Below are 25,793 nucleotides of genomic sequence, written 5' to 3'. Positions count from 1 at the left end.
GAATTTCCTACTTTGATATATGAAGATTTCCATCCCATCAACAAAAGTTTCTCTTGGGAGAAAGCGATCAAATTTGGATGAACTGGATTTACGAAATTTAGGCTGTTAAGCAAAAGGCTGGGGCACTTTCAGCTATTCGGCGCTCAAGACAGTGAAAAGAGAGAGTTGGAGTGGTTGACCTAGAAAATATGTTAAAGGAAGTACAAGGATCTAAAGGTGGAACCAGGAAGAACTCCCACAGTTGTGCTTAGAAGTAACAGTTAGAGGTGTTGGATAGCAAGACTGAATAAAGAAAGCGGGAATGGAGGTAAAGTAAAAGGCTAAGAATAGGATGCAGCTAGGGACCAAAGAAACACTGCAAACACCTTTTAGTAGTTCGTTTCCAAGGCAATAGAGACCACAGTGCATCATCAGTCAAGGAAGACAAAGGGATCTTCTGACGAACAACTCTGATCCTCACATAGCCTAACTCCAAAGGACCAACCTGCTGTATTGGGGTGTCTCATCTGCTTTCTCCAAGACACTATCGTAAAGAGACACAACAGAGACTCCCATGGATTCTGTCTAACAAGAGACTGGAATGGAATGGAATATAAAATTTAGGCCTGAGGCCAAGAACTGGGATCTATGAGGTCATTCAGCACTAAAAGGGAATTTGAAAGTAAAAGATTTTAAAGGTGTATGAGGAGGAAAACCTCGCAACTGCACTGTGAAACATTTGTTAGGAGAAGGTGAAAAGTAAGATCGAAGAATGAGAACAGAAACGGAGGTACAGTAAAAGGAGTGAAAGGGGTTGCAGCTAGGAGTTGAAGAGGTGCTGCAAAGAACCTTAAGTAATGAATATATATTATAAGTTACAAGAAGTCGCTGCACAGTTGACCCTTAGTTTGCCCTTAGTTTATCAAAAGTAGAACCGTAGCTGCATAGTCGATCCCAGTTGACCTAGATATCAAAACACTTAAAGTTATCAACATTTTGATCTGTCCCTTTCCTTTAACTGAAACAGACATTTAGAGGGCACGGTCAAAAAGGGCGAGGATGAGAGGCTGAGTGCCACTCCCATAAGCAGCTTAGCCCAAATAAGCTGCTTAAAACAACCATTCTAAAGGCAGATTAAGCTGGCTGAATTGTCTTTCTGCAGATGCAAGCAGATGGTCGTAACACCTGGAAAATGACACATCTTTTGCACACGGTCACGATACTCGGCAGATCTTTGCACACGGTCATTATACTCAACAGAGGTCTTAAAAGGAGTGTGGGCAGTTAGCAGTCGGCAGTCAACAGTCAGAAATGGGAGTTAGCAGTTAGCAAGAGACACGCGGGTAATCGCTACGAACGCTGAGAGGGGCCCCCGTCATCACCTGAAGCTCCTGACGCGGAATCCAGCCCCTTCGTCACCAAGTGGACAAACTTCCCAAGCGAACTAGTGCAGAGTGCCACGAGTGCAACCGCCCATCGTCATTCTTTGCCAGACCAGCTTCCCCCGACGGTAAAGTACAAGTGAAGGCTTTTCAGCCACGACATTTTGCCCTTAGAAATGCTTATTGAGTGCAGTATGTCCCTGTATCAATATTGCGCCATTTCCAGTGCTATTCCAAGTGGCGTTTTATGTCCCGAGTGTTAAGTGTTCATTCATTCCCACTCGAGGATCATTGCACCCTCAGTGCAGCCTTTCAGTCGTGTGCGTGCTATATTTTCTTTTACTGGCGTGTAATGTTTGCTCTCTCTATTGCTGAGGACTGCAGTGGATGTCACTGGACTGTGCCTTGCCATCATTCAAGACTCAGTAGGAAGATCTTCAGGGCATTGCACACCTCCTAATAAGTCATTTAACCATTTTCATTTTGATTCTTTTCTGTAAATATAATTACTTAATTTAACCCAGTTCCCGTAACATTCCCTCATGAAGTAGAGCCCTAAGCTGTGAATCATCCTTTTCTTTTCTTTGTAGTTTCCCTTAACGTAAAGTCAGATTTCAAGGCCAAATAAATAGAAGTTCAATGGGGCTTCAAAATATTTACAAATCTAAAAAATACATAAAAAAAAAATATATATACTGTATACATATATTATATAATATACTGTATGTATATATGTGTATATATATATATATATATATATATATATATATATATATATATATATATATATATATTTATATATTTATTTGCATTATTGGCTTTAAAAGGGATACGGTTTATGCATGTAAAAGAAAAGAAAACAGCAAACATCTTACCTGCATCCCTGCAAGAAACAATCAAGTCCTCAATGGAAGAGCCGTGTTTCCTTTCCCATCTACCTGTGCCTGAGCACTGATACACACCTGCGCCCCCATCGTCACCCGGGCCATCCAGGACATTGAAGCTCTCCTGTGGATATAGTGCATGAATTAGCAGTTTTCATGAATATCCTTCTCATTTATAAGGGATACTGTCATCAGGTGACACCTTAAATCCTTCAGAATGCTTAGCATGGACAAAATGATTGTATAAGGTTGACTGATTCTTGTATATATTAAATGGAATGGAATGTAAATAAGCTATATGCCAAGTGCTGGGACCTATGACGTCATTCAGCACTGAATGGGAAATTAAGAGTAAGAAGGTTTAAAAGGTGTAACAGGAGTAAAATCTCGCAGTTGCATTACGAAACAATTGTTAGGGGAGGGTGGAAAGTAAGACGGAAGAAAGGGAATATGAATGGAGGTACAGTAAACAGGATGAAAGGTGCTGCAGCTAAGTGCTAAAGGGGCGCTGCAAAGGACCTCAAGTAGTGCCTACAGTGCACCGCGTGAGGTGCACTGATGGCACTAAACCCCTACAGGAAATGTCTCTTGTTAACTGAATGTGAACACCATTAACACATGCTTGGGATGCCACAACTAAAGCGCAAGAAACAGGCTTCATAGGAAGTCCATTGTAAAATATGGTACGAAGACTGAAATTATAGCTATGCATAAATGTTGTTCATACAAAATACACTCCTTTTAGTGAGACACAATACATGAGCATCATAAGTCATATAGGATTATTAAAAATGGGACATTTCTGACGCACAAAAGGACCCCTTTCTCTAAATTACACATTTTCCATTACTTAACATGTAGTTTATCGTCTTCCAGGCGTCTGTGTTTAAACTAGTAGTTCAACAATTTTTCTAACGTACTTACCACATGATTTTGTCTAATGCTATTGCTACCCTGGCATTGTACCATAAGCAACGTCAACACAGGGACGGTAGTATCATCACCACACCTGCAAAGACAGCGTATATAATAATAATAATAATAATATTAATAATAATAACTTTTCATTCCTTTTACTGTACTTCCATTCATATTCTCTTTCTTCCATCTTACTTCCCACCCTCTCCTAACGACTGATTCATAGCGCTCCCAAGCGGTTTTCCTCCTGTTACAAACCTTTTTACTGTCAGTTTGTATGACCTCAGGTCCAGCGCTTGGCCTCTGGCCTAAATTCAATACATTATTCTATTCTCTTCAGTAAAACAAAAGAACAGCTCTGATTTGGTTCAACTTTTAAGGGCTGCCCTATGGGCAAGAGCCTGTGCTGAAATGACGCCAACTCAATCAAAAACAACGACGACAACGGGTATACTTACCAGTTTGAGTTTCTTTGTATTAAAAGGTAAACTTAAACAGGTAAAAAGACCTTTTATGAGTAATCTGCCAAAGCTGGAGAACCCATTCAGGTTAAGCAAAGAAAACCCATACGGTAAATAGGTCAGGTTTTGGTCGTTTCGACGCTCGTTTTTACAATAAATAAATTATTGCTATTATACATGAAGCATTTATTAAGTATGAATGTTTATTGACTTTTTTCTTGTATCAGACTCTTCTTTTACTTTAGTTTGTCCATTGTAGTTTATAAAAACCAGTCACTCTATCAATTTAACTAACCTAAACCTAACCCACTCACTAGCCTGCAGTTACTTGACAGGGCTTAGCCCCTCATAATCATTAGTAGTTACTGAAATCCTAAATATGATGTCATGGGACAGTTGTACACACATACACACACACGGAATACAATTTTACTGATAGACGAATTGGTATGTATAGTAAGTTATTCAGTAACTAAGCAAAATGATAACCCATCTCACCTGACGCCAAGAGGTGATCCATTTCCACATATCAGCACCTGAGTCTCAACGCCATAATCTTTCGGTAGGGGACACGTAACTCTGCCTGAAAACATGAAGGTGTTTTAAAATCTAAGTTCGCCCGTGAAATTCTCCTTCCTGCAAAATGCTAAGGCTAGAACCCTCTTGCCGGCCATATTACTTGATAATACTAAGTTATGGTACCAAACCACAGTATTGGGGACACACGGTTATTTTTGTCACATAAACTACTATGATCAGTGATGCCTGACAATTAAAACAGTCCTATTAGCCTAGCATTAATCAGGATGCATAACACTGCAGCTAATACTGATGAATATAAATAACATCTTATGACGCTAACAGCAATATTCCTGATGATTCATGATACTGTAAATATTCCTGATGATTCATGATACTGTACCAGCTTATGACCCTGAACCTGTGCCGAGGGTAGGCTATACGACGAAGAGGGCACATGTCACTTAATTCCATATTGTAGGGGATACAAGACACTGAACCTTATATTACATGGGGTGTATGACACAGAACCCAATATAACTGAGGATATATGAGATCAAATAGCAGTATTACTAAGGAAAAATAGCAATGAACGCGTTATTATTGACACTTGACACTGAATCCAGCATTACTGAGTACATAATACGACACTGAACTCAGCATCAGCAAGTTAGCAACGGGCATCTATGACAATGAACTCATTACCAAGGAGGATATATGACAGTGAATCCAACATTGCAAATAGGCACCCATGAACCATATATTACAAATGGTAAGCAGCCATGAACCCAATATTACAAGCAACAATGAACTCAATATTACGTAAAATGTATAACATTGTAGCCTACCCAATATTATTAAGGGACGAGACACTGACACCCAATAAGTCTGGGGACATAAGATAGCGAATTTAATATAAATGGGAACTTGTGGAAATTAACTGAAAACATATGTGTCCAACATTTTTAAGGACATGTGGAGACAAACCAAATAAAACCGCTTGCATAGGACACTAACACAATCTTGCTGAAGGTATATGAAACTGAATGTCTTGTCATTTAAGGCATGTGACACTGAACCCGATTTAAACAAGGACACGCAAACTAAACTCAATATTACTACACGCTTATAACACAAGGCCCAATATTAACAAAAACATGTGACGCCACTGACCCTAATTTTATACATGTCATAATTTAGACTGAATCCAAATCTAAAAAAAAATATATATATGGCACTAAACCCAATAATATCAAGGGAGGTATATAAACTAAGATCACTTGAGAACTGGGCCTAAAATTAAAGAGAATACATGGCATCAAACATAAGCTTACGAAGGGTGTATGCCACTGAAGACAATATTATTCTGACCAGAGCATTCAATTCAATACAATTCTGGGCATATATATGACACCAAACCCAAAATATTTTGGAGGATATAAGACACCTACCAATGATGCCACAGTCAACATTGTTGGGGACACATTTCCCTGGTAGCTGGGGGCACAGCTTTTCACTGGCAGAGCAGCCTTCAGAGACTGGGGGCCTGGGGGTGCGCACCGTGGGAGGCGCAGTGACCGGGGGCCTGGGGGTGGTTGGCCCAGAACCTGGGGAGACGACGGCGCTGCCCTGCTCAAGAATGACATTTTATTCACTTATTTGCTCGTTTATAAATACATTTCCTTATATAATAGTAAGCTTCAGTACTAATATATATATATATATATATATATATATATATATATATATATATATATATATATATATATATATATATATTATAATAATGTGAAAAATAAAACTCATACAAGTGCTTGTAGTATAACAGATACGTCTGAATTGGAAAGTTGCAATTTCAAATTTAGGATTATATATTTCTGTGTATTAGTGGAACATTTTGCATTATTGTTAATAATAATAATAATAATAATAATAATAATAATAATAATAATAATAATAATAATAATAATATAATAATAATGCCTATGAAAGGGTGCAATTACTAGCATCTTGCTATCGGTATATAAGATAAAAATAAAATTATAAGAAATTTCCCTATTAATATCTGATAGTTAATATGTGTGGAACGCAGTAAATGTCTGAAACACCATCAGCTTTATTACTTAATGTGCATAACGAATGATTCTATCAAAAATTAATTCATTTCTAAATATTTCGTAATAAATATGAGCTTCACATATCTTCGAAAGATTTAAAAATAATAAAAAAAAGAAACTTTCTTACCGCACATCCCGGATTGGTGGAGCCAGGGGAACAAAACTGATTTAAGAATGACTGGATGTCAAAGGACGAGCCACTCGACTGACAAGTGACGAAGTCGTAACCATCTGAAAGGGAACGAAATACATTAAATTGGTTCAGTATATGTAGAATCTATCTATCTGTTCATCTATATTCCTTGAAAAATTTAACATTTCCCCCAAAACAGTAGTCACTGGCACATTCATGCTTTAACTGCTAGGACTAGGCTTACGTGATCACAGCCTTCCTTGTAGAGACCAACACCGTCATGTCCCTGTATCAAAATCCTGCCGTGCACCTTCTTGGAAAACCAAGTAATGGTATTTCCCATTGCACCATACAGTTATATTTGTAATTATTTTTCATTTAAATTTTTTTTTTTTTTACAAAGGAACAACTATTCCTCTCATCCATTTTTAGTGTTCAACCACAAAACACAAATGTCGGCCTAGGAAAGTTCAACAAACGCCAGCTGACCATTTGTCATAAGTAACGTATAAGATTATTCAATAACCCAAGTAACCCAAAACGGAATGCTTTTTAAATGCATCAAGTACAATGCACGTTCTATACCTGAGAAACATATCAATTAAACACTTGCCAACTCTCATGATGAAATAGATAGATTCGGTATTGTGAAAAGTCTCATAATGAGGAAAACGGACATCTTCATAGATAACAATCTTTTAAATCAAACGTCACAAACAAGAAGTTAAAGAGAGACTCCAGACTGTACAAAACTAAAAGTTAAACAAGCAGTAGCACTAGTACAAGGAATATGAGGAGGAGACAGGAAGCAGTTGCACCAGCATTTCCCAACCAATGACCTTTATACTGCATGGCGTTGGTTTGTTTGTTATACTGCATGGCGTCGGTTTGTTTGTTATACTGCATGGCGTTGGTTTGTTTGTTATACTGCATGGCGTTGGTTTGTTTGGTTAAGTCTTACAATCCAGGTTTGGGAAATGGTCAAAATCAACCATCTCATCCAGGGGCTGCAACCAATATGCTCGTGCAGCAATATACAATGGAGCAATTCACTCGTATAGACCTTTGCATCTCGGTCAACAAAGATGGAGGCCATGATTTTATTTAGCTGTTTACGGGAAATCTCTAAATGTTATTGATTGATTGATTATGAAATTTAGGTCTTGAAGACCAAGCACCGGAACCCATCCTCTAATTGTTACTAACGGGTTATGAACGAAACTGAGTGGTGGGAAGGGCTTGGAACTGGGAAATGTTGATCCTGACCCAGAAACTTGTACCACTACAAGGATTATTTTGGTGATGACAGGTGTTGCTTCCTAGTAGACGAAAGGATTCAGCCGTTTAATCGTTATCATATTCTACCAGTTTCCTTAATGTTAATCTTTTAATGATAATTTTTACCATGATGAATGTTACAGAGCAGGGTATAGTATTGAGAGAGAGAGAGAGAGAGAGAGAGAGAGAGAGAGAGAGAGAGAGAGAGAGAGAGAGAGATATTCATGCCACCGACTGCCGAAGCTATTCATATGGAATTGGAATTGGAATTGGAATTGGAATATAAAATTTAGGCCAGAGGCCAAGCAATGGGACCTATGAGGTCATTCAGCGCTGAAAGAATTGAATTGAATTGGATATAGAATTTAGGCCAAGGGCTGAAACAGAAATTGAGAGTGAAATGTTTGAAAGGTGTAACAGGAGGAAAACCTCGCAGTTGCATTATGAATCAATGGTTAGGAGAGGGTGGAACGTAAGGTGGAAGAAAGAGAATATGAAAGGAGGTACAGTAAAGGGAAAAGTATATCTTAGTTTAACCAGACCACTGAGCTGATTAACAGCTCTCCTAGGGCTGGCCCGAAGGATTAGATTTATTTTTACGTGGCTAAGAACCATTGGTTATCTAGCAACGGGACCTGGCAGCTTATTGTGAATCCGGAACTCACATTATAGCGAGAAATGAATTTCTGTCACCAGAAACAAATTCCTCTTGTACGAAAGGGGTCAGCTAGGGGCCGAAGGCATGCTGCAAAGAACCTTAAGTAATGCCTACAGTACACCGCATGAGGGGCACTGACGGCACTAATCCGCCTTCGGCCCAGCGCTGAAAGGGAAATTGAGAGTAAAGAAGGCTTTAAAGATGTAACAGGAGGAAGGCCTCGCAGTTGCACTATGAAACAACTGTTAGGCGAGGGTGGAAAGTAAGATGGAAGAAAGAGAATATGAACGGAGTTACAACAAAAGGAATGAAAGGGGTTGCAGCTAGGGACCGAAGGGACGCTACAAAGAACCTTAAGAAATGTCTACAAAACACCGCGTGAGGTGCAGTGATGGCGCTAACCCACTACGATAAAAGTGATTAAATATATTCCTAATTTCTTTGAGCTAGGTTTCACGCTCTTCGAAAGTCTAGCTTTCATTACCAGCAAAAACCTTGCAAATCCAGCCACCCTTTTCATCTTTTAAATGTCACGCAGTCCTGAATGAGAGATATATATATATATATATATATATATATATATATACAGTATAATGTGTGTGTGTGTAATCCCAAATACTAGCCGTAAATATCGCTTAATAGCGAATTTACAGCCTTGGGTATACATTAGTCCCAAAGGAAACGGTCACTGATAAGAGGTTCTTCTGGCCAGCCTAGAAGCACAAACAACTACAATTCCCTTTGGGGGTAAGTTATTCCCAAGGTATAGTGAATTCATATCAAACGTTAATTGTCAGATTTAATACTTTAAATATTAAAAAAAGTCAAGAGTGTACAAGTGACGTGTGTGTGTGTGTGTGTGTGTGTATATATATATATATATATATATATATATATATATATATATATATATATATATATATATATATATATATAAAAACGCAAATTTGTTAGTTAACAAGACAAAAATTCACTCGCGAAAAGCGTGAAGTTCAACATACACCAAGCAGTTTCTGAAGGCTCGAACCTGCTACACTAATTAAATCCTTTCTCTACACAACAGCGTAGAAGACAAATCCACCTTACCTCTCGCAAAAAGGAGAATAAATGTTGTAGTCCATACGAGCATCACTTCAGACGGAAGGTAACTGTATACCGGATGACGATAAACGACTTCATAGAATTACAACCAAGACGCAAACTCCATACAGTTAGACTGATTGTCATTTCTTGTTTTCAGCGGTTGAATCATCTCCGTAAGTGTAGTTGCCAAATATTATTCGGTGTTTGGAAAAATTAACCTCTTTAGTTAGATTATTCTTTTGACAGTATCTTACCGATTAAAATATACCTGAAAACATCATCGGAAATCATTATTGACCTAATAGCATAATGTCATTCTTTGAATCCACCTGTATTAATTGTTTGAACAAGTGGTAAGTGACAATTATTTCCAGGCGCCAACCCCAAGAACCTTGGCAAGAATGGAGAATCGGGTTCTCGGTCCTGGAGAAGACTCAAACCTTTTGCTCCGAAAAATTCTTTTTTGTCCGAGTCATTTGACTACCTATATTAACACAGCTTGCAGACAGTGGTGGCGATGAGTTCCATATACAAGGTGAGAAAATAGTTTTATCAAATTTATGTCATGTGAATTCACCGCTGAAAAGTGATAGTAGGAAAACATGCCCATCAGGCAAGGGATCCCCCTCCCATACTTGTGACGTAGTTGTACTCCAGCAGTGTAAACTTTGCTGGAAGCAGTCTCTCGCTATCTCTCTCTCGTTGTGGCGCAAAACATCGCCTTTTCGTTGAACCAATGTGTTAATTATATTTTTTTGTTTAAAGATTCGTAATATTAAATATGTAATTATGAACTTGAAAACCAGTGGTTAGATTCTCTCGTGCGGTTTATCTAGTACTACAGTTGACATTTCCTTAGTGTTAGCTTAGAGACGTAAATACTTATTCACCAATTTTATTTACTTGCTAATCTATCTGTTACGGTTATTCTTCACCAGGTACGACCTGCAACATTCGGCTGACCACCAGAGATATAATACACTGCTCATATCATCAGAGGTACACTATAATTATATAATAGGAAAAGTGCATTCCACTCCCTGCCCGCGCGACCTCGAGGCTGGAACCTGTTTTATTCCGATGTGAGTCGAGTTTGCTACCAGATATTTCTGGATTTATTTCGTTATACGGGCAATTTCCCACTTGGGTTAAAAAAAAAAAAAAGACCCCTATTTTTTTTTTATTTTCTGCCCGTCTCGGTTACCAAATCATTTTGTCTGAATAATCTGATAATAAACTTGAAAATCATCTAATTAGGAATCAGCCAGATTTCTCAGTAATATTGTCGGTTTTACATAATGAATATTATAGGTCTGGGATTCTCTCCCCTGTAACCTTCTGTCCTATGCAAGGCAATCTGTTGCTCCGTTTGGGACTAATCACTGCTTTTTACTCCCTGCTTAGCTTATATAAAGCACGATGCTTTCTCATTAGCCTTTACAAGGAATAAAGATATATATTGCAAGAATCGGAGGTGCTCATAGCCCTGGTCACTACCTAGATGGGTGACCACCAACGAACACCAGACAACGTCGGAACATAGTAACTTGTGAGAGGCCTTTGGAATTTGATAGAAGTGGCAATGAGGCTCAAAAATTTTAAAGTGTGAATTCAGAATGAAGTTGCAAACATTCTTGCTGTGACATAAAACCATTTTCATGATGAAAGATGTTGCAGTGCCAGTTGACATAAATCTATAAATCCGTTTCTTTTCAGGAGCATGAGACGAGGAAAATCAAATACATAATTCTTGCCCTTTTGTTATTTTTAGTATTCATTTTATAAAGTAAGGGAAACTATAAAAACAATATGCAACTTTTTAAACTTTTTGCATATATTGTACCCTATTAATTTTGGGTGTTTTGCATAAAGCATGTGTACCGAAGGCTTTCAGTTCAGGGTCCCACCTCAGAACATACTGTTATCAGTGAGGTAGGCAAGACACAGACAGATCACAGTGCTCTAACACGTCAAAGGCAAAACATCCTTCACTCCTTTGTTGGAGCAAACAGAATGATAGGCCCTAGCAACATCACAAGCATTCCTGCTGGCAAGACACATCTTGATGAATGGCTCTGGTCGAACCACGGGGTTGCAGCGAGATCGAACTCCCAGAAGAGTTTCACACTGAAGGGACCTGAAAGGTGTAATTGGTGTTTCACTTACTGGTGTAACTGTTGGTGTTGGGCATTTTTTATCCTCCTGCCATGAACTGTGTACAAGCTCATGAAAACTAGATGCTTCAGTGGCCATAGCAGTAGCTCTGTCATTACCCATTTCTCCATCGTAAGTACCAAAAAGACCAGCAACCCGGCCAAACATCCACCCAGATGCTTCAGCAGTGATGACATTGTTCTGTGGGTAAATTTGAACGACCATGGTTTGAGCCGTGAGCTTGATTTCTTCAGGGCTCCTCTTGACCATAATGTGACCTATGCTTGCCTCTGGACTGGTGACCTCATTTCCATTGATCATTACTTTGTGGTCAGGTGTAACAAAAATCTGGGAACCAGAGGATGCAAAATGTATCTGCGGTACACGTGAGAATCCAGGGTATTCCATAGTAAGCAGCATTGACTCATAGGTAGCTAACACTACTCTACAAGGTGACTGAGGGGCTTGAAGAACTGCACCATCAAAAGTGAGGATGTCTGAGCCATCTACAAGCACTGCTGTGCTGTTGTATGGAGGCAGTAGGTCTGAGAAGCATTGTGGCAAGAAGTTGTAGTATGACCATAACAAGTTCTCAACAGGTTGTAGAGTCAGCGTCTCAAATAATCGAATAACATTTTCAGGAACAGGGACAGGATTAACCAACGCATACCTCCATGCTTGTGTGAGAGAGCTTACAGGTTGACGAAGGGGAATTTGAACTTCCATGTGATCACCTCTGATTTCAGTGGATGAGAGGAGGGATGACTGAACTACCTTGTTAATAACACGATCCATTCCCTTGATCACCAATTTTTCCTGAAAAGAAAGATATTTATTAGATGAACTCTGTTGTACTTAACCAAGTAACTTTATAACAGATGTTTAGATCTAAATATGTCTTCATTAACTTGATACATACAAATCTGAGATCACTGATGATCCAGTCAACTATTTCTTGAACCCTAATGTTGTTTGAGAAAATATCACAGCGAATCCTTTCCAGGTCTTCCTTTAGCGTATCCATATACTTTTTTAACACTTCTATGAAAGTTTCCTTTTGCTCCCCGAACATGTCTCCCAAGTGGTCAAAGAAAGTCTTGATGTCGTTCCACAGTCTACTATTCTTGATCTTTTCAGCCAGATGCCTAATCTCCTCAGGTATTCCCCCAGTCTTCATCCACCGAGCAGTGCCAATCACCACTAAAAATCAGAGAATATAATGTTATTGGTTTATTCTACTTCATGTGAAGTATATATCATAAGCATGTAGATATGGAAAATAGTTGGTAGAATGTAAATGAATACCACTTGAAAGTTACTTCAGATTTTAGAATTTCCTAGGGGCTTCAGTGATACGTGTGTATATTATAAAATGCAAAACAAACAAATAAAGCCATTACAGGTTTCTATGTAACTCCATTTAGGACCAAAGGCTTCTCTCTCAAACATGAATTCAAGATCGTAATGGCTCAGCCTGTTTTTGTTCTAAAAGGAATTCAAAAGTGATAAATAAGATTTTGTTATGTTAGTGTAGGAAACATACAGTATATAGCATGATGGCACAGAATATTGCTTACCTCCATCTACAGCCTCAATAGGGCTTGAAGATCGACTTCTGAGCGATTGTATAGTCCTTATAGCAACATTATTCATTTTGTTCTTTATGGCATCTACTTGAGACCACAGCATTCTGTAACCTCCAATAACGCCTTGAATGGTCGGAATATCTATCCAGGATGGTATGATATTATAATTCACCAAATCAATGTAGATTCTTTGACACTCTTCCTTTGCCTCTCGCCAAAGTCTGGCCATGTGTGCTGAAGGTTTATCAGACCCAGAAACGGCTACAATTTCTCTTCCCATATTTTCTGTCCAAGACCAAATTCCTGAAGACTCTCTTCTCCACTTTTCAGATGCAGCATTCTTGGTTAGAAAAGAATACACATACACTAGGGGAGTACTTTGGTTAGATAAGCATTCACATACATTACAGGAGTACTTAGATTAAAAGCTATTTGCTCACAAAAGATCCCTTAGATCTTGAAAAAGTGAGCCTTGTAACTTAAACTAAAAACACCAGATATATTATCAGTTTTTGTCAAAAGTAGGTTGCCTGTGGTTTACAGGTTACTAAATAACATCTAGGTAACTGTTATCCATCCTTACTCTTGAACAAAACTTGAAAATAACACAGATTTTTTGTGCTGTGAAATAAAATAAATGTAATTATCAAAACAGAAAAAGTACAATCACCTTACCATTAACGCTGAAGTCTTCTCAGAATTCCAGTTAAACTCTATATTTACAAGGGTTGGAGCTGCAAGACTAACTCTCGTCATTGCAATATACTTTTCTTCTTGAAGCCTTTCATTTTTCTCAGAGATGCTGAACTCGAGGTCTTTCATAGCCTGAAGACCCAGTCTAGCAACAGTAGCTTTGTCACTTCCTTCCCTCTTCATTGTGACTTTGGCAAATCCTGGCTTACAGAGCTTGGAGAAAACGTCATATCTTCCTACCGTGGATATTTGTGCAACAGCAGACATTCCTACCCCATTGCAAGATGGTTCCTGTTGTGGTTTCACGGATCCAGATATATCTACCAATGGACTTGCCTCAGTTTTTACTGTGAATGCTACAGCAGCATTCCTTCCAAAACTTCTGTCATATTTTGCAGAGACAGAAAGAGATGGCCTGGCTGATGCAGTCTTTTCAAATACCAGATCGAAACCAACAGTGTGAGATGCATATGAAGCACTTACTACAATCCTTGGATTACTCTTGAGTGCCTGTAATTAAGCTTACATATTGAAACTTAGAACAAAGAAATGTTCTAAAGGTCTACTTTACAAGCATTGTTACTGAGTTTATGAAACATTTCTCATTATTTTCAACAGAACTAGGAAAATCATGCACTGTTATTTTACTTTCTGAAATTACGCCTATTAAAAGTACTTACATTTCCTGACAGTTTTGCCTCCACTCTCCAGCTATTTCTTGCTGTCTCAGTGGACTCGAGAGTGCCTGTGATTTTATCTTCTGATCTTGGGAAAATGTCGAGATCCAGTGTTCCCCTAATCTTCCCTTCACTATGAGTGTATGCAAACTCTGCTCTCCTTTCTCTTTCTAGCAAGGGGTAAAGAATTCGGCCTTTATATTTGACCTCTCTTCCCCAGGGAACAGGCTGCAGAGAGGAAGTGACAGTCAGTTCATACCTTTTGTCGTTTCTGTGCCTTTCTGGATGGAGGGTGACTCTGTATTCTGATGGAGAGTACTTTGCTTCTCCTTCCATATGTGTAAATGGGGACTGAATAAGAAATTTGTGATAAGCAGGTTCTGTCCTCTCATACATGATCAGGTACTTAGCACTGCCCATTGTTTCTGAGGGGCTAGATCCTACACCAATTAGTTGGTGGGCAGCCTTGAGAAGGGCAACAACTTCTCTTAAGTCGAAACCAATCTTCAACGACTGAATCCCTCCTTCAGAAGAAAGTTGAAGGTCATAATGAGCCCCTTCAGCTGGAGATGTTACATCAATCATCCATTTAGCCATATATGAGCTTGGTTGGTGTGATAAAGTGAAGGACGTTTGTTGTGGCTTATTCAGTGATGGCCTGCTTATTTCTGCCTGTGAAAATCAGTTTGGTTTTTCATTCTTATGGATGGCAAGAAAAGTATACAGAAATATTTAAAGAATGCACTGTTGTGCATCTGAGGCTGTAATCTTTGAGTCTATACTCCAATAATAGAATTATTATGAGGCTTAGAGATTCTGATGCAAAAAAGAAGTTCTATTTAATTGGTGAGTTTAAATAGATTTGTGATGTATACCATTCATGGCTTTTTATCATTGAATATAGGACAGAAAAATGCTTTTGAGACATTTCTACACAGGGGAAAATCCCTGCAATGGAAACTGTTTAAATTCCAATGTTCTGTAACCGTTTACAAAGGTTATCTTCATGAAATTAACTATCTGTATTGTAAAGGATGTTACACACTGCGGCCTGGTTGAAAATTATTGTATCAAAATATGTGAAACTTATATTCCTCATAGTCGTATAAAATAAACTTGGGTTTTACAGTGGATTTTACAATTTAACATTTTCAATTATCACTTTTGAAGTAGGCCTTTATAAAAAAAAACAAATTAACAGCAGATAAGAGAACTTACCTTTACGAAGATCTCTCTTTGATTATGGAGATGTTCATACTTTCCCTCTAAGACAATGGCTGAATGCCTTTCTTCTGGCCAAATGAATTCTGTTTTGGAATTTAGCTTGAAATTGAAAGGCCTCCCAAGACTTTCCACAGACACGTCAGAATTGACTTTGAATTCTTTGCTCTCAGGATTCTTGTACTGCAGTTCTAGACTGAGTTTTGCACCAGATGATTGCTTTTGAATGTCTATGTTTGTTTCGAGCTCTAAGGCTTTCTGGGATGGATTTAATATTTCAACCTTTATGTCCTTCTTTCCAAATAACCAAGACGTGGCATCAGAATTGTGAATTTCTGTCTTGTAATGATAAGTGCTTCCAATAAATGTCCAGCTACCACTGTATGTGAAAACCAGAAATTTAATATGTAGACGTTTTATAGAAATTTCATAGAAATATAGTAATTTAGTTTTAAAGAAATAAAAATATGCAAACATACCATCCATCATAGTACCACTAAAATATAACAGTCTTAAGTGCAGTCAATAGTGAACTTACCGCACAGTAAACTGAGGAGAGAGAAGTTGTCCACCAAGAACTGTGCCTTCAATACTCAGCTTTTCATTTGGATCCTGATCGGCATTCCATAAGACATCAGCCTTTGCTCTCTTGTTTTCAAAGTCAATATTTGCAAAACCTTTCACCCTTCGAGGGGAATTCTTCGGTGAAACTAAGCTGTTGAAGCTGACCTGGATATTCTCATGGCTAATAATGGCATCAACCTTGTTGACCATTAGACTTGGGAGCAGGAATGTAAAATGAGCTTTTGTTTCTCTTTCACCCTCTGAAGATAATTCCCACTGGAGGCCAATAAGTGGTTGTTCCTGATCTTTTACTTCAAAAGATAACTCTTTCTTGTTTCTTTCCCTGATACAAGCGAAGGAAATCCTATGAGGTTCGCTGACTAAAGTTACCACTCGGAGGTCTATCTCAAACTGCTCCCTAATGGGACCAAACTCAGCTGTTGAAGTTCCATCTCCTTCTACCAGAGTTTGACCTCCGTGTCTAAGAGCAGTCTGTATGTGGTAGCGACCACTTCCTTGACCTTCCAGTTTAATTTCAAACTTGAGTGGTCTCATGTGACGTGGGATATCGAGCTGAAAAGATATTGACATGAAGAACATATATGTCACATTACCTACATAGCTCGAGATTTTCTGCCATGCTTTTTGTCCTTAAAACAACTGAAAAACATCTGGTTATAATACCTGGAATTTGACACTGTATGATTGGCCTGACCTGAGCATCACTGCCTCAAGTTCAACTATCTTGGAAGTCTCCTGAGGACTGAGAATTTGAAGAGCTGTTCCTCTCTTCTCATGTGTATTGTAGATATCAAAAGCTGCTTTAAACTGGGTGCTTCCCATTACTGCTGTGAAAAGAATATCCAAGTATGACTACCATGGACACATTGTAAAAAGAGCATGAAATTGTAGTTCATGATATACAAAGAATTTGATCTCAGTCTAGTTAACTTACTATTGACTGCTGTTTTTATTGACATTCCTTCCTCCCAGGTTCCCTCAATGTGATGGTTTGCCATAAAAGAAAACTTTTCTGCATTTCTTGATCCAACCTTTAAAACAGTTGCCCACTCTTCATCACTCTCCTTTTCAACAGAGGAAACCATTTTGATGTCACTTATGGCTGTTTGAAGATAAAATTTCTCTAGGCGGCGTGGGTAAGGAAGTCCAGTAGACTCCATATATGCCATATCTCCTTGGACTACATGAAATAAAGAAAAGCACTGATGTTATAAAATGGCTGAGTAATGCTCTTGAAAAGCTTTAAAATTGGCACAGAAATAACATTAATATTTAGATGCAATATAATGAGTTACTATATGTTTTCAAAAAATTAAGTTTCCTCTCATATATTCTTTACCTTCGAAGTGATGATCAATAAATGCCTTCAAAGAATTTTGAGTCTTTGTAAGAATTTGCACCTTAGTTGTATGACCATTGTTTTTGGCAGAAAGCTTGACCTCCAAAACCTGTGTCTCAGGACTGAAACTGTGGCTTCTGCCACTGTACACATCAACTTCCAGTAGCTTTTCACTTTCCTCATGTTTGGTCTTGAGCTCTACCTTGTATCCCCCAGATGTGTGTGATGACACTGATGCCGATATCGTCTTAAGACCCTGATCCACGAAAGATGTAACATGTACTTCAGCCGTTCTTGGAAAGGATGATTCAGCGGCCTCCATCTGAATTTTCACTTCCTTCATTTCTGACCCATTCTGGACATTGCCCGTTAACTTCCAGCCTTTCATGGACGGCTCAGACTTTTCACCCATCACTTTTACAGTCAATAGCTGTCCAAGAGGCAACCCTTGACTTCTGAATATATCTGGGAACCTCAGATCATAGCAAACCTTCAAACCAAGTTGATGTTCTAGAGATGGGAAGCAATTCCGGTGCTGGACTTCAGATAGCCTGACTCCAGAAGGACTAATTCTAGCTTCACCTTGTCCTTCAACAGCTTTCATTAGATAATTCTCACTTCTTATATCAATAATATCCATTTTTTCTGGGATATCTAGTTCAATTTCAAATCTTGCCCCTCCTTTAATGTTGAGGGAAATTCCATTGTTGCTAGCAATATGGTTCACTGAGCGGACACCACATGATGCTATGAATGAATCAAATCCAATGAATCCATTGACTTGTCCTGAGAGGCTTGGTTTCACTTTCAGTAAGCTTGGAGAACTGCTTTCAAGGCTGTTAAGTCTACTTTCCATCTTTAACCCAACGACAGCTGTTCCATTCAGTTTCATTCGTAGAGGAAGACCTTGGATTGTTGGCAGGGAATAATCAAGTGCCATCTGAAGTGCTCGGGCTGTTTGAAAATTCACCTCGGCCATTTCATGGAGTGCTTCCTCAATAGCACTAAAGAACTTATCAATTATTCCATTAGCTCTAAAACCCTCAAAAAAGCCTTTCGTCAATGACCCATACGCAACCTCTTGTCCACTGAAACGAGCAAAGAAATCTGCTCGAACTTCTGGACTTTCACTCAGGCCATACATTTGCTTGATAAAGTCAGGGACAGATGACAAATTAATGCGCCTTTTTTCTCTAATATTGTTCAACACATGATCAAGAATACCGGCACCTCGTTCCTCTGCATAATTCATGGCATCTCTTATGATCTGTCCCACTGATGTTTTCTGAAAATATCCCTCTGGTCCAAAATGGTTTTCTATGATAGATTCAAGACCCTCAAATCTACATCCAAACTCTCCAAAGTTTACTGGCGTTGCTCCAAAAGTAGAGGTCAGGTTAAGTCTTACTGAACGGGGAATGAATGACCTAGTACCATAAATAACATCAGACTCTAAGCCAGCTCCAACTCCAAATGATGGAGAGTAGTAAGAAAGGTCAATATTTCGTGAGTATTTTCGAATATCAGCTGAGAAGTTTGAAGGAACTGAAATGCCGGAGAGAATGTACCTCAAGTTTTCCTTATGAGGTGCAGAAGATTCCTGCAGGTTGAGAAGATGGCTAAGGATGAATCCACGAGCTGCAAAAGAGATGTAGAAATAATGAATATCTGATAAAAATGAATAAACACTTTGATTGTGAGGTGAGGCAAGTGCGTCTTCCCAGATGCTTTATGTATATTGCTAACTAATACTGTTCTTTGTAGTCTACTTTCTAGTCCAAAATTTTAAGCCTTTGCCAGTAGAGGGGTACAAAGCATAGGAATAATTTAAAATCTATCAAGGTGTAACATAGAGCTTGCCACTATCACAGGTAAAGGAACTCATTCATGAATTGAGACAGTTGTAATGCTTGTGATATTCTGATAGTGTTAATGACTGTAATTATTTATTTCAAAATGTTCCTGTGGATAAAAAAAAAAAATGGAGTGCAACACTACCTCTCAAGGGTTTTAAGATGTACATTATGAAAGACAGGCTATCCGAATAAGTAATTTTAGAGGAAACCATATGTAAAAGACAATGGCAATTCCCAAAACTGTGAAACTAAGAAAATAATAACCAAGAATGATTATTACTGTTATTATTGAGTTATTAATGTTGCTGATGCAGCTCTATTCGTTTGCTACTATAAGCTAAAGCATCGTCATCATGTTTGAAATACATGTCTAGAATGACAGAGGCAACAACATCATCCCAAAACATCTAAGGAGAATCAAAATGCACTGTTACCACTCTTGTGAAATTGTGTTTACTACTTTTGTTTTAACTTTCAATATACGTACCCTGAGTACTTTCTTCTCTAGAAATCTTTTCACAGACAGTCCTTAAGTCTGCTTCCTTGGCACATCTCACTGCAACTAGATAGGAATTAATGCGAACCTCAGTCTGTACTTTTGGATCAAGAACAATCCTGAAGAGCTGTCTTGTAAGCTGTCAGAAAACAGATGATGATTATTATTCATCTTCTAATCTGTTTTTTCCTGTATGTGAAAATCAGACATTATAAATTTGCTTTACATCACAGTTTGCACCTTACCTCACGTTCACACTTGGCATTCCTGAAAGCCTGTGCAGCAGTTTCACGTATTACCAATTTGACTTCTTTCTTCTCTATGATGTTGATGACAGTCCTTGCTACTTCAGAGGTCATCACACCCATGTTACCAAGAGACTTCAGTAATGCCAGACAAATCTTTTGAGTCTCTAAACTTCCATGAGAAGAGCAATGTTCCTGGATTTTGTGGCTCAAGGTCTCAGCAGCTTGTCTAACCGGAGCTTCTTGTTGGCAGTGAGGATGATGTTTGCAGTATGTGTTGACCATAGAGGCTGCTGCAAGACTGGCCATTGGGAATCGTTTAGTCTGCTCAAACAAAGGTTTCACTGCCTCAATTGCCTGGAGAGAAGGCCTGGGAGTAAAGTAGAGGGCTGCTGTGTAAAGAGCAGCTCTACCTCCTGTGGTATGACCACTAACAATTTCCTTTACCATAAGTTTTACTACATTGGCTTCCTGTACATAAGCAAGAAGATCCAAAAAGAGACTCTCTATATTTTGTTTTTCACTGCAGATCTCTCCACTCTCGATTTTCTGTAGCATTTGTTCTACTGCCGATTCTGGTACATGTTTCATGAGATCAATAGTTCTATCAACCAAGGAAGCAGCATCCTTTTCAGCTGTGTCTTTTGTCTTATCACAAACTTGCCTCAGAGCTTGCTCAAGTTTTGGAACTTTGCTGGGATCTTTCTTAAGGGTTTCATGATCAAACCGCAAACTTCTGCGTACCATAGTGCCACTGAGAGTGGAAAGAGCTGGTGGTGTACTTGTAGATTCAGACTGGAGTTGTAATTTTGATTCCTGTTTAGCATCAATGTATTTGTAAGATCCAATAGCTGGCTTGATTATGTTTTTGTCTTCACAGGTAATAAAAGTGTAGATGCCTTTTGTTATTTCTTGTTTGCAGGTGGACCAAGATTTGAGAACAGGCAATGGAGCTTTGATCCAAGACGCGGGTGTTTCATCTTGTGATGGGAATCGCTCTTGGCAGAACTGATGGTTCTTCTTTTTCTCAACAAAAATCTTCTCTCCCTGATTGTCAACTTTGTACAGGGTAGGACATTTCCCAGCCACATCTGTCTGTGAATAGACAAAGATATGAAACAAAAAATGTGCTCCGGGAACCTTACTCTTTTTCTGCTTTATGTATATATATAGTAGCTAAAGTATATTTTAATCCTTGAGTTAAATTTACGATAATTTGTTCTTGAAGATTATAATTGCTTTCTAGTGTCAGCTGTCAGCATGATGATATGGAAATGATGTCAGGCTGAACTTAAGATATAAATTAACAAGGGAAACTTACTTCCGTAAAGTTAAGCCCAGTATTGACAGATGAGTTGGATGGCAGTGTATTCTGAAGAGCAGAAGCAATACCCTTCTTCAAGTTGATAGACCAAGTGTCATCATCCGGGTGGCTGCAAACATGCTGTACCCTTCCATCGACCATAGCTACTACCATAGGATATCTAGCCAAAAACCTATTTTCTGACGTACCTGCAAGAAAGTTAAGAGGAAAAATGAGATCAAGTGATTATCAGCATCAAGAAGAAATATTGTAGTACCAGTTGTTTGATGGTTTAGACTCTTGGAATAGAGTCATTTTCTGAACATTCTGTCATTCCAGTTGCACTACTCTTACCAGTAGCCCCTCCAAAGGTTGGATTCTTGAAGGAAATAGCCATGTCACATGGGGTCAACCACGTCAGATCGACCAGGGACGTCCATTCCATCTGGGAGACGCCACCTTCCACATCCTTCACGTGAATTTCAGATCTCCCAGTGTATAAATACGTGTAGGTCTTCTCCGGGGCATAGAAAAGTTTCTGTGATCCGGCAGCGGGACATTCTCGCGCGCATCGTGGAACACTTGAGGCCCAAGGAGCTACAAAGTGGAGAAATGCCTCTTAATCAACATTTCTTATGGGAATGGGTCCAAGTACAGAACGCTTGGTATGGTACGGACCGTAGAAGGCAAAAAAAAAAAAAAAAATAAATAAATAAATAATAATAATAATAAAAAAATAATAATAAAGGCTTTCTAAAATTGTAAACCTTGGCTACAGGGATTTTAGTAGGCTTAGGTAGTCGAGGACCAGGATCTGGAGAATGAAAAGGGTCTTTAAAACAGACATCTCATGTAAATGAGTTTAGCAGTTTTTTTCATCACATATAATTTGGTTAAAGGTATCTTAGGCTTACAGAACTTTTCTAAATGGCAGAATCTAAATTAAGTTAATGATAACCATTACTTATTCCATATATCAAGGAAATGCTTCTATCAGCGAGAGCAAAACCACAACGAATTCAAGTAGGAAATACTAAATAGTACCGTATGAAAAAAAAGCTTTCTACTTATGTGAGCCATTGTAAGTTACTGGACGACTCTACAGTTGTATCATGTTAAAAAAAAAAAATATATATATATATATATATATATATATATATATATATATATATATATATATATATATATATAGATAGATAGATAGGTTGTTGATTCCGATCAACCAAAGATAGTTTTATTGTTACATTTACATCTCGCTTCACACTAAAAAAGAAAATCATATTTGAGGGTAATATAATAAGCGATTATCAGAGAAGAAATCTAGCGGAGGATACAAATAATCATCATGAATGAAACGAAGATGGCAATTATTATTATTATATATTATTATTACCGCAAGCATACAGAAAATATATATATATATATATATATATATATATATATATATATATATATATATATATATAACAGGAAGCGTATAAAAGAAATTAAAAATATAATGCTGGCTTAGATGTTTACGAACATGAAAATTTCTGTTAAAGCTAAGAGGCTTTCATTCATGGACAGGATGAAAGCCGATGAAAGGGTTTCCAAAAATTGGCCTGAGTGAAAATAAAGAAACAGAGAGAAAGTAAAAACATAAATGACATCTGTCTCACCAGCAGTGGCACAAACCAGGAATCCCACAGCAAACAGGGCTACGCCGACAATCGAAGTCATGGCGCCGAGTACAGACCACCGCAACTGTTACCTAATCAGTGTAGTCTTCGGCCTTATATATCCACGATCAGCGCATGCTCGTTAGCCACTGGACAAAATATTCGTTTTTTTCAACCGCGTGGCGAAAACGTTCTGTTATCAAAACCTTTAATCAGAGCCTCTAATTTATTTACCAACCTTCGAAAGCGCTTACGTTATGTCTGGGCAAGTCTAGATATCGAGATGGCAGGTTCCATATCACAGCAGCGAGTCGTTGAACCATGGGCCTAGTCGGTAGGCGAGTACAGAGGTCCACACAAAGCCTCATACCTTTCAACGCCTTATGCTTACCAACATCCGAAAGCGCTTACGTTATGCCGTGGGAAGTCGAGGTATCGGAACGACGGGTTCGATATCACGTCGAGGCGTTGAACGAAGACCACCAAGAAACTTCCAGTGGTCTCGGGTGAACCCTAGGTCTAGTCGGTAGGACGAGTGGAGAGGTTCATAAAAGGCCCCTTTTACTTTTTAACACCTTATCACATTTAGGTAAGGTCCTGTGCTGATATAAGGCCAGCTTTGTCTAAACCCGACCAATGAACCTTTGAACTCTGATTCCTATCGCTGAAGGACATGTCACATAATTCTTGGAAATATTGTCAAAAGCAGTGATTAGCCTACTTAAGACTGTTTGTTTAAGCATGGGATACCGACACTATACGATTTTAATCCCTGTCTCAGCAAGGTTATGGAGGGTGGCTGAGATGAAACACAAATTCCTTGGCACATCTCTGTTCCTCAACCCATCTGCTTCTATCTCTACAGCTTCAACAACAATTACAAAAAGGGCGGCAACACGCTGCATGTTCCCAAGAGTTACGGATATAGCATATTACAGAAAACTGTTACTTTTAAACATTAAGGAACACACACTACAGAAACGCATGTATTTATAACATTAATATATCTCTCTTATATCTTGCCGAATTTTGTATAGCAGAATTGGCTTTCCCCTCTAAACAACTTGCAAAATAAAAAGAGAAGCCTTAACAGAACGTGGAAATCTAGCCTTTCCTTGGTTTTTCGAGAGCCATTTTACCATTGCTCTCTCTCTCGATTTGGACACATGTTTGCGTCGTATCTCAAAACAATAATGAAACTGATGAATAAATAGACAACAAAAGGCTTTTTTAGATTATTATAAATCCTAAAACGTAATCAAACGAAGCATCAAACATTCCCATTGCACACCAGTTAATAAACGAATCGGTCCCGCATAGAGTCAAATGACTTCAAGAACGTCTTTATCTTACAATCAAATGACTTCAAGGACGTCTTTATCTTACCCTCCTTCGGTGTTATATGCGGCACAGCATCATTTTTTAGTACTCTTGTATCTTCTACTGATGGCGAACAACGTACAAATTCAGCATTCTGCATCTCAGAGAATGTACTTTTGTTCGATAATAAAAACAATGCTAATTCCCACGGTCGAATGGTTATCAACCTCTCCTCGCCAGCGGAAGACACAAAATGGATTTGTTGTTATTGCTTTAGAATCAAATTAAGCTGGTCTTGCTTCTGTAGCAGTTGGTAGCAGAGATAGATCACAGCAGCCATAAAGCTATAACTGTCTTTTTCTTATTTGTTAGTATGAGAAGAAACAGAGTCTTTCTGTCAATTATTCTCTTTTTCTCTCTTATAGCAGGAACTTCTAGAACTTTGAGGAAAGAAAAAAACAAAATTTCTGAGTCATCCTTCATAGCAACAACCGCATCAAACTCCAGTTGCAAGATTTACCAGTGATCACCATCACTTGATTTGGCGTCAGCACGGGCCCTTGCCTTAAATGAAGTAAAATATTATAAGGGATACGAGACCTGATGTAAACCTCTGGTCTCTTCAGAACAACAGAGACGGCATTCACCTGCTTCCAGGTGCATCAGGGAAAGGTCTTCGCAGTAGCAGTTCCCATAAAACGTTATCGACTGTTCGTCTGAGTCAGTGCTTCGTCCTTGATGACTGTAGGCAGAACCCATTTCCTTAACAGTAGGAAATAATGTCAAGATTACATAAAATTTATATATATATATATATATATATATATATATATATATATATATATATATATATATATATGTATACACACACACACACACACACACACACACACACACACATATATATATATATATATATATATATATATATATATATATATATATATATATATATATATATATATATATATTGTTAAGAAAACCTATAGACATCTCCATTTCCAAAGAGAAAAATTTAGCATATTGAAAATTAACCGAATAATTGATATGAAAAATTTATTTTTTCAGTTCTTTAGTATTTCCTTGATTTCCTTGTTTGCCTTGTTAAATTGGCTGAGACTCTCCTACTAAATAAATACCGATCTTCATCAGCTTCTAGAAAGGAGGGTATAATAAAAAGTGGGATAGAAGCATACAGTGCGAGAACTGGAGCGGAGAGATTGGAAAGATTTAGGATTCGGGAATGTT

General features: G+C 38.3%; 2 protein-coding genes across 2 annotated transcripts in view; both read right to left on the bottom strand.

The window, feature by feature from the left end:
- LOC136841908 (uncharacterized) overlaps positions 1-9,576 on the bottom strand; it is a 32,663-nt gene extending 23,087 nt beyond the window's left edge. The window contains exons 1-6 of the mRNA XM_067109329.1: positions 9,416-9,576; positions 6,388-6,491; positions 5,595-5,772; positions 4,123-4,207; positions 3,170-3,254; positions 2,237-2,369 (exon numbers count right to left, since the gene is read on the bottom strand). Coding sequence (XP_066965430.1) covers positions 2,237-2,369; positions 3,170-3,254; positions 4,123-4,207; positions 5,595-5,772; positions 6,388-6,491; positions 9,416-9,458 — 628 coding nt within the window. The 5' untranslated portion in view covers positions 9,459-9,576. The remainder of the gene's footprint in view (positions 1-2,236; positions 2,370-3,169; positions 3,255-4,122; positions 4,208-5,594; positions 5,773-6,387; positions 6,492-9,415) is intronic.
- Positions 9,577-11,224: 1,648 nt separating this feature from the next.
- LOC136841546 (vitellogenin-like) lies at positions 11,225-24,088 on the bottom strand. Its single transcript, XM_067108518.1, has 15 exons — positions 23,226-24,088; positions 21,922-22,164; positions 21,586-21,776; positions 20,265-21,359; positions 20,011-20,158; positions 17,668-19,305; positions 17,263-17,508; positions 16,992-17,155; positions 16,282-16,880; positions 15,741-16,122; positions 14,526-15,194; positions 13,828-14,355; positions 13,144-13,492; positions 12,486-12,766; positions 11,225-12,382 (listed from the first exon to the last, which is right to left on the bottom strand). The coding sequence occupies exons 1-15, from the start codon at positions 23,284-23,286 to the stop codon at positions 11,375-11,377; spliced, it is 7,602 nt and encodes a 2,533-aa protein (XP_066964619.1). The 5' UTR covers positions 23,287-24,088; the 3' UTR covers positions 11,225-11,374.
- Between the last annotated feature and the right edge of the window lie 1,705 nt (positions 24,089-25,793).

The sequence above is a fragment of the Macrobrachium rosenbergii genome, chromosome 9, assembly GCF_040412425.1.
Source record: "Macrobrachium rosenbergii isolate ZJJX-2024 chromosome 9, ASM4041242v1, whole genome shotgun sequence".
Lineage (NCBI taxonomy): Eukaryota > Metazoa > Arthropoda > Malacostraca > Decapoda > Palaemonidae > Macrobrachium > Macrobrachium rosenbergii.
This window is presented reverse-complemented; position numbering and strand designations above follow the sequence as displayed.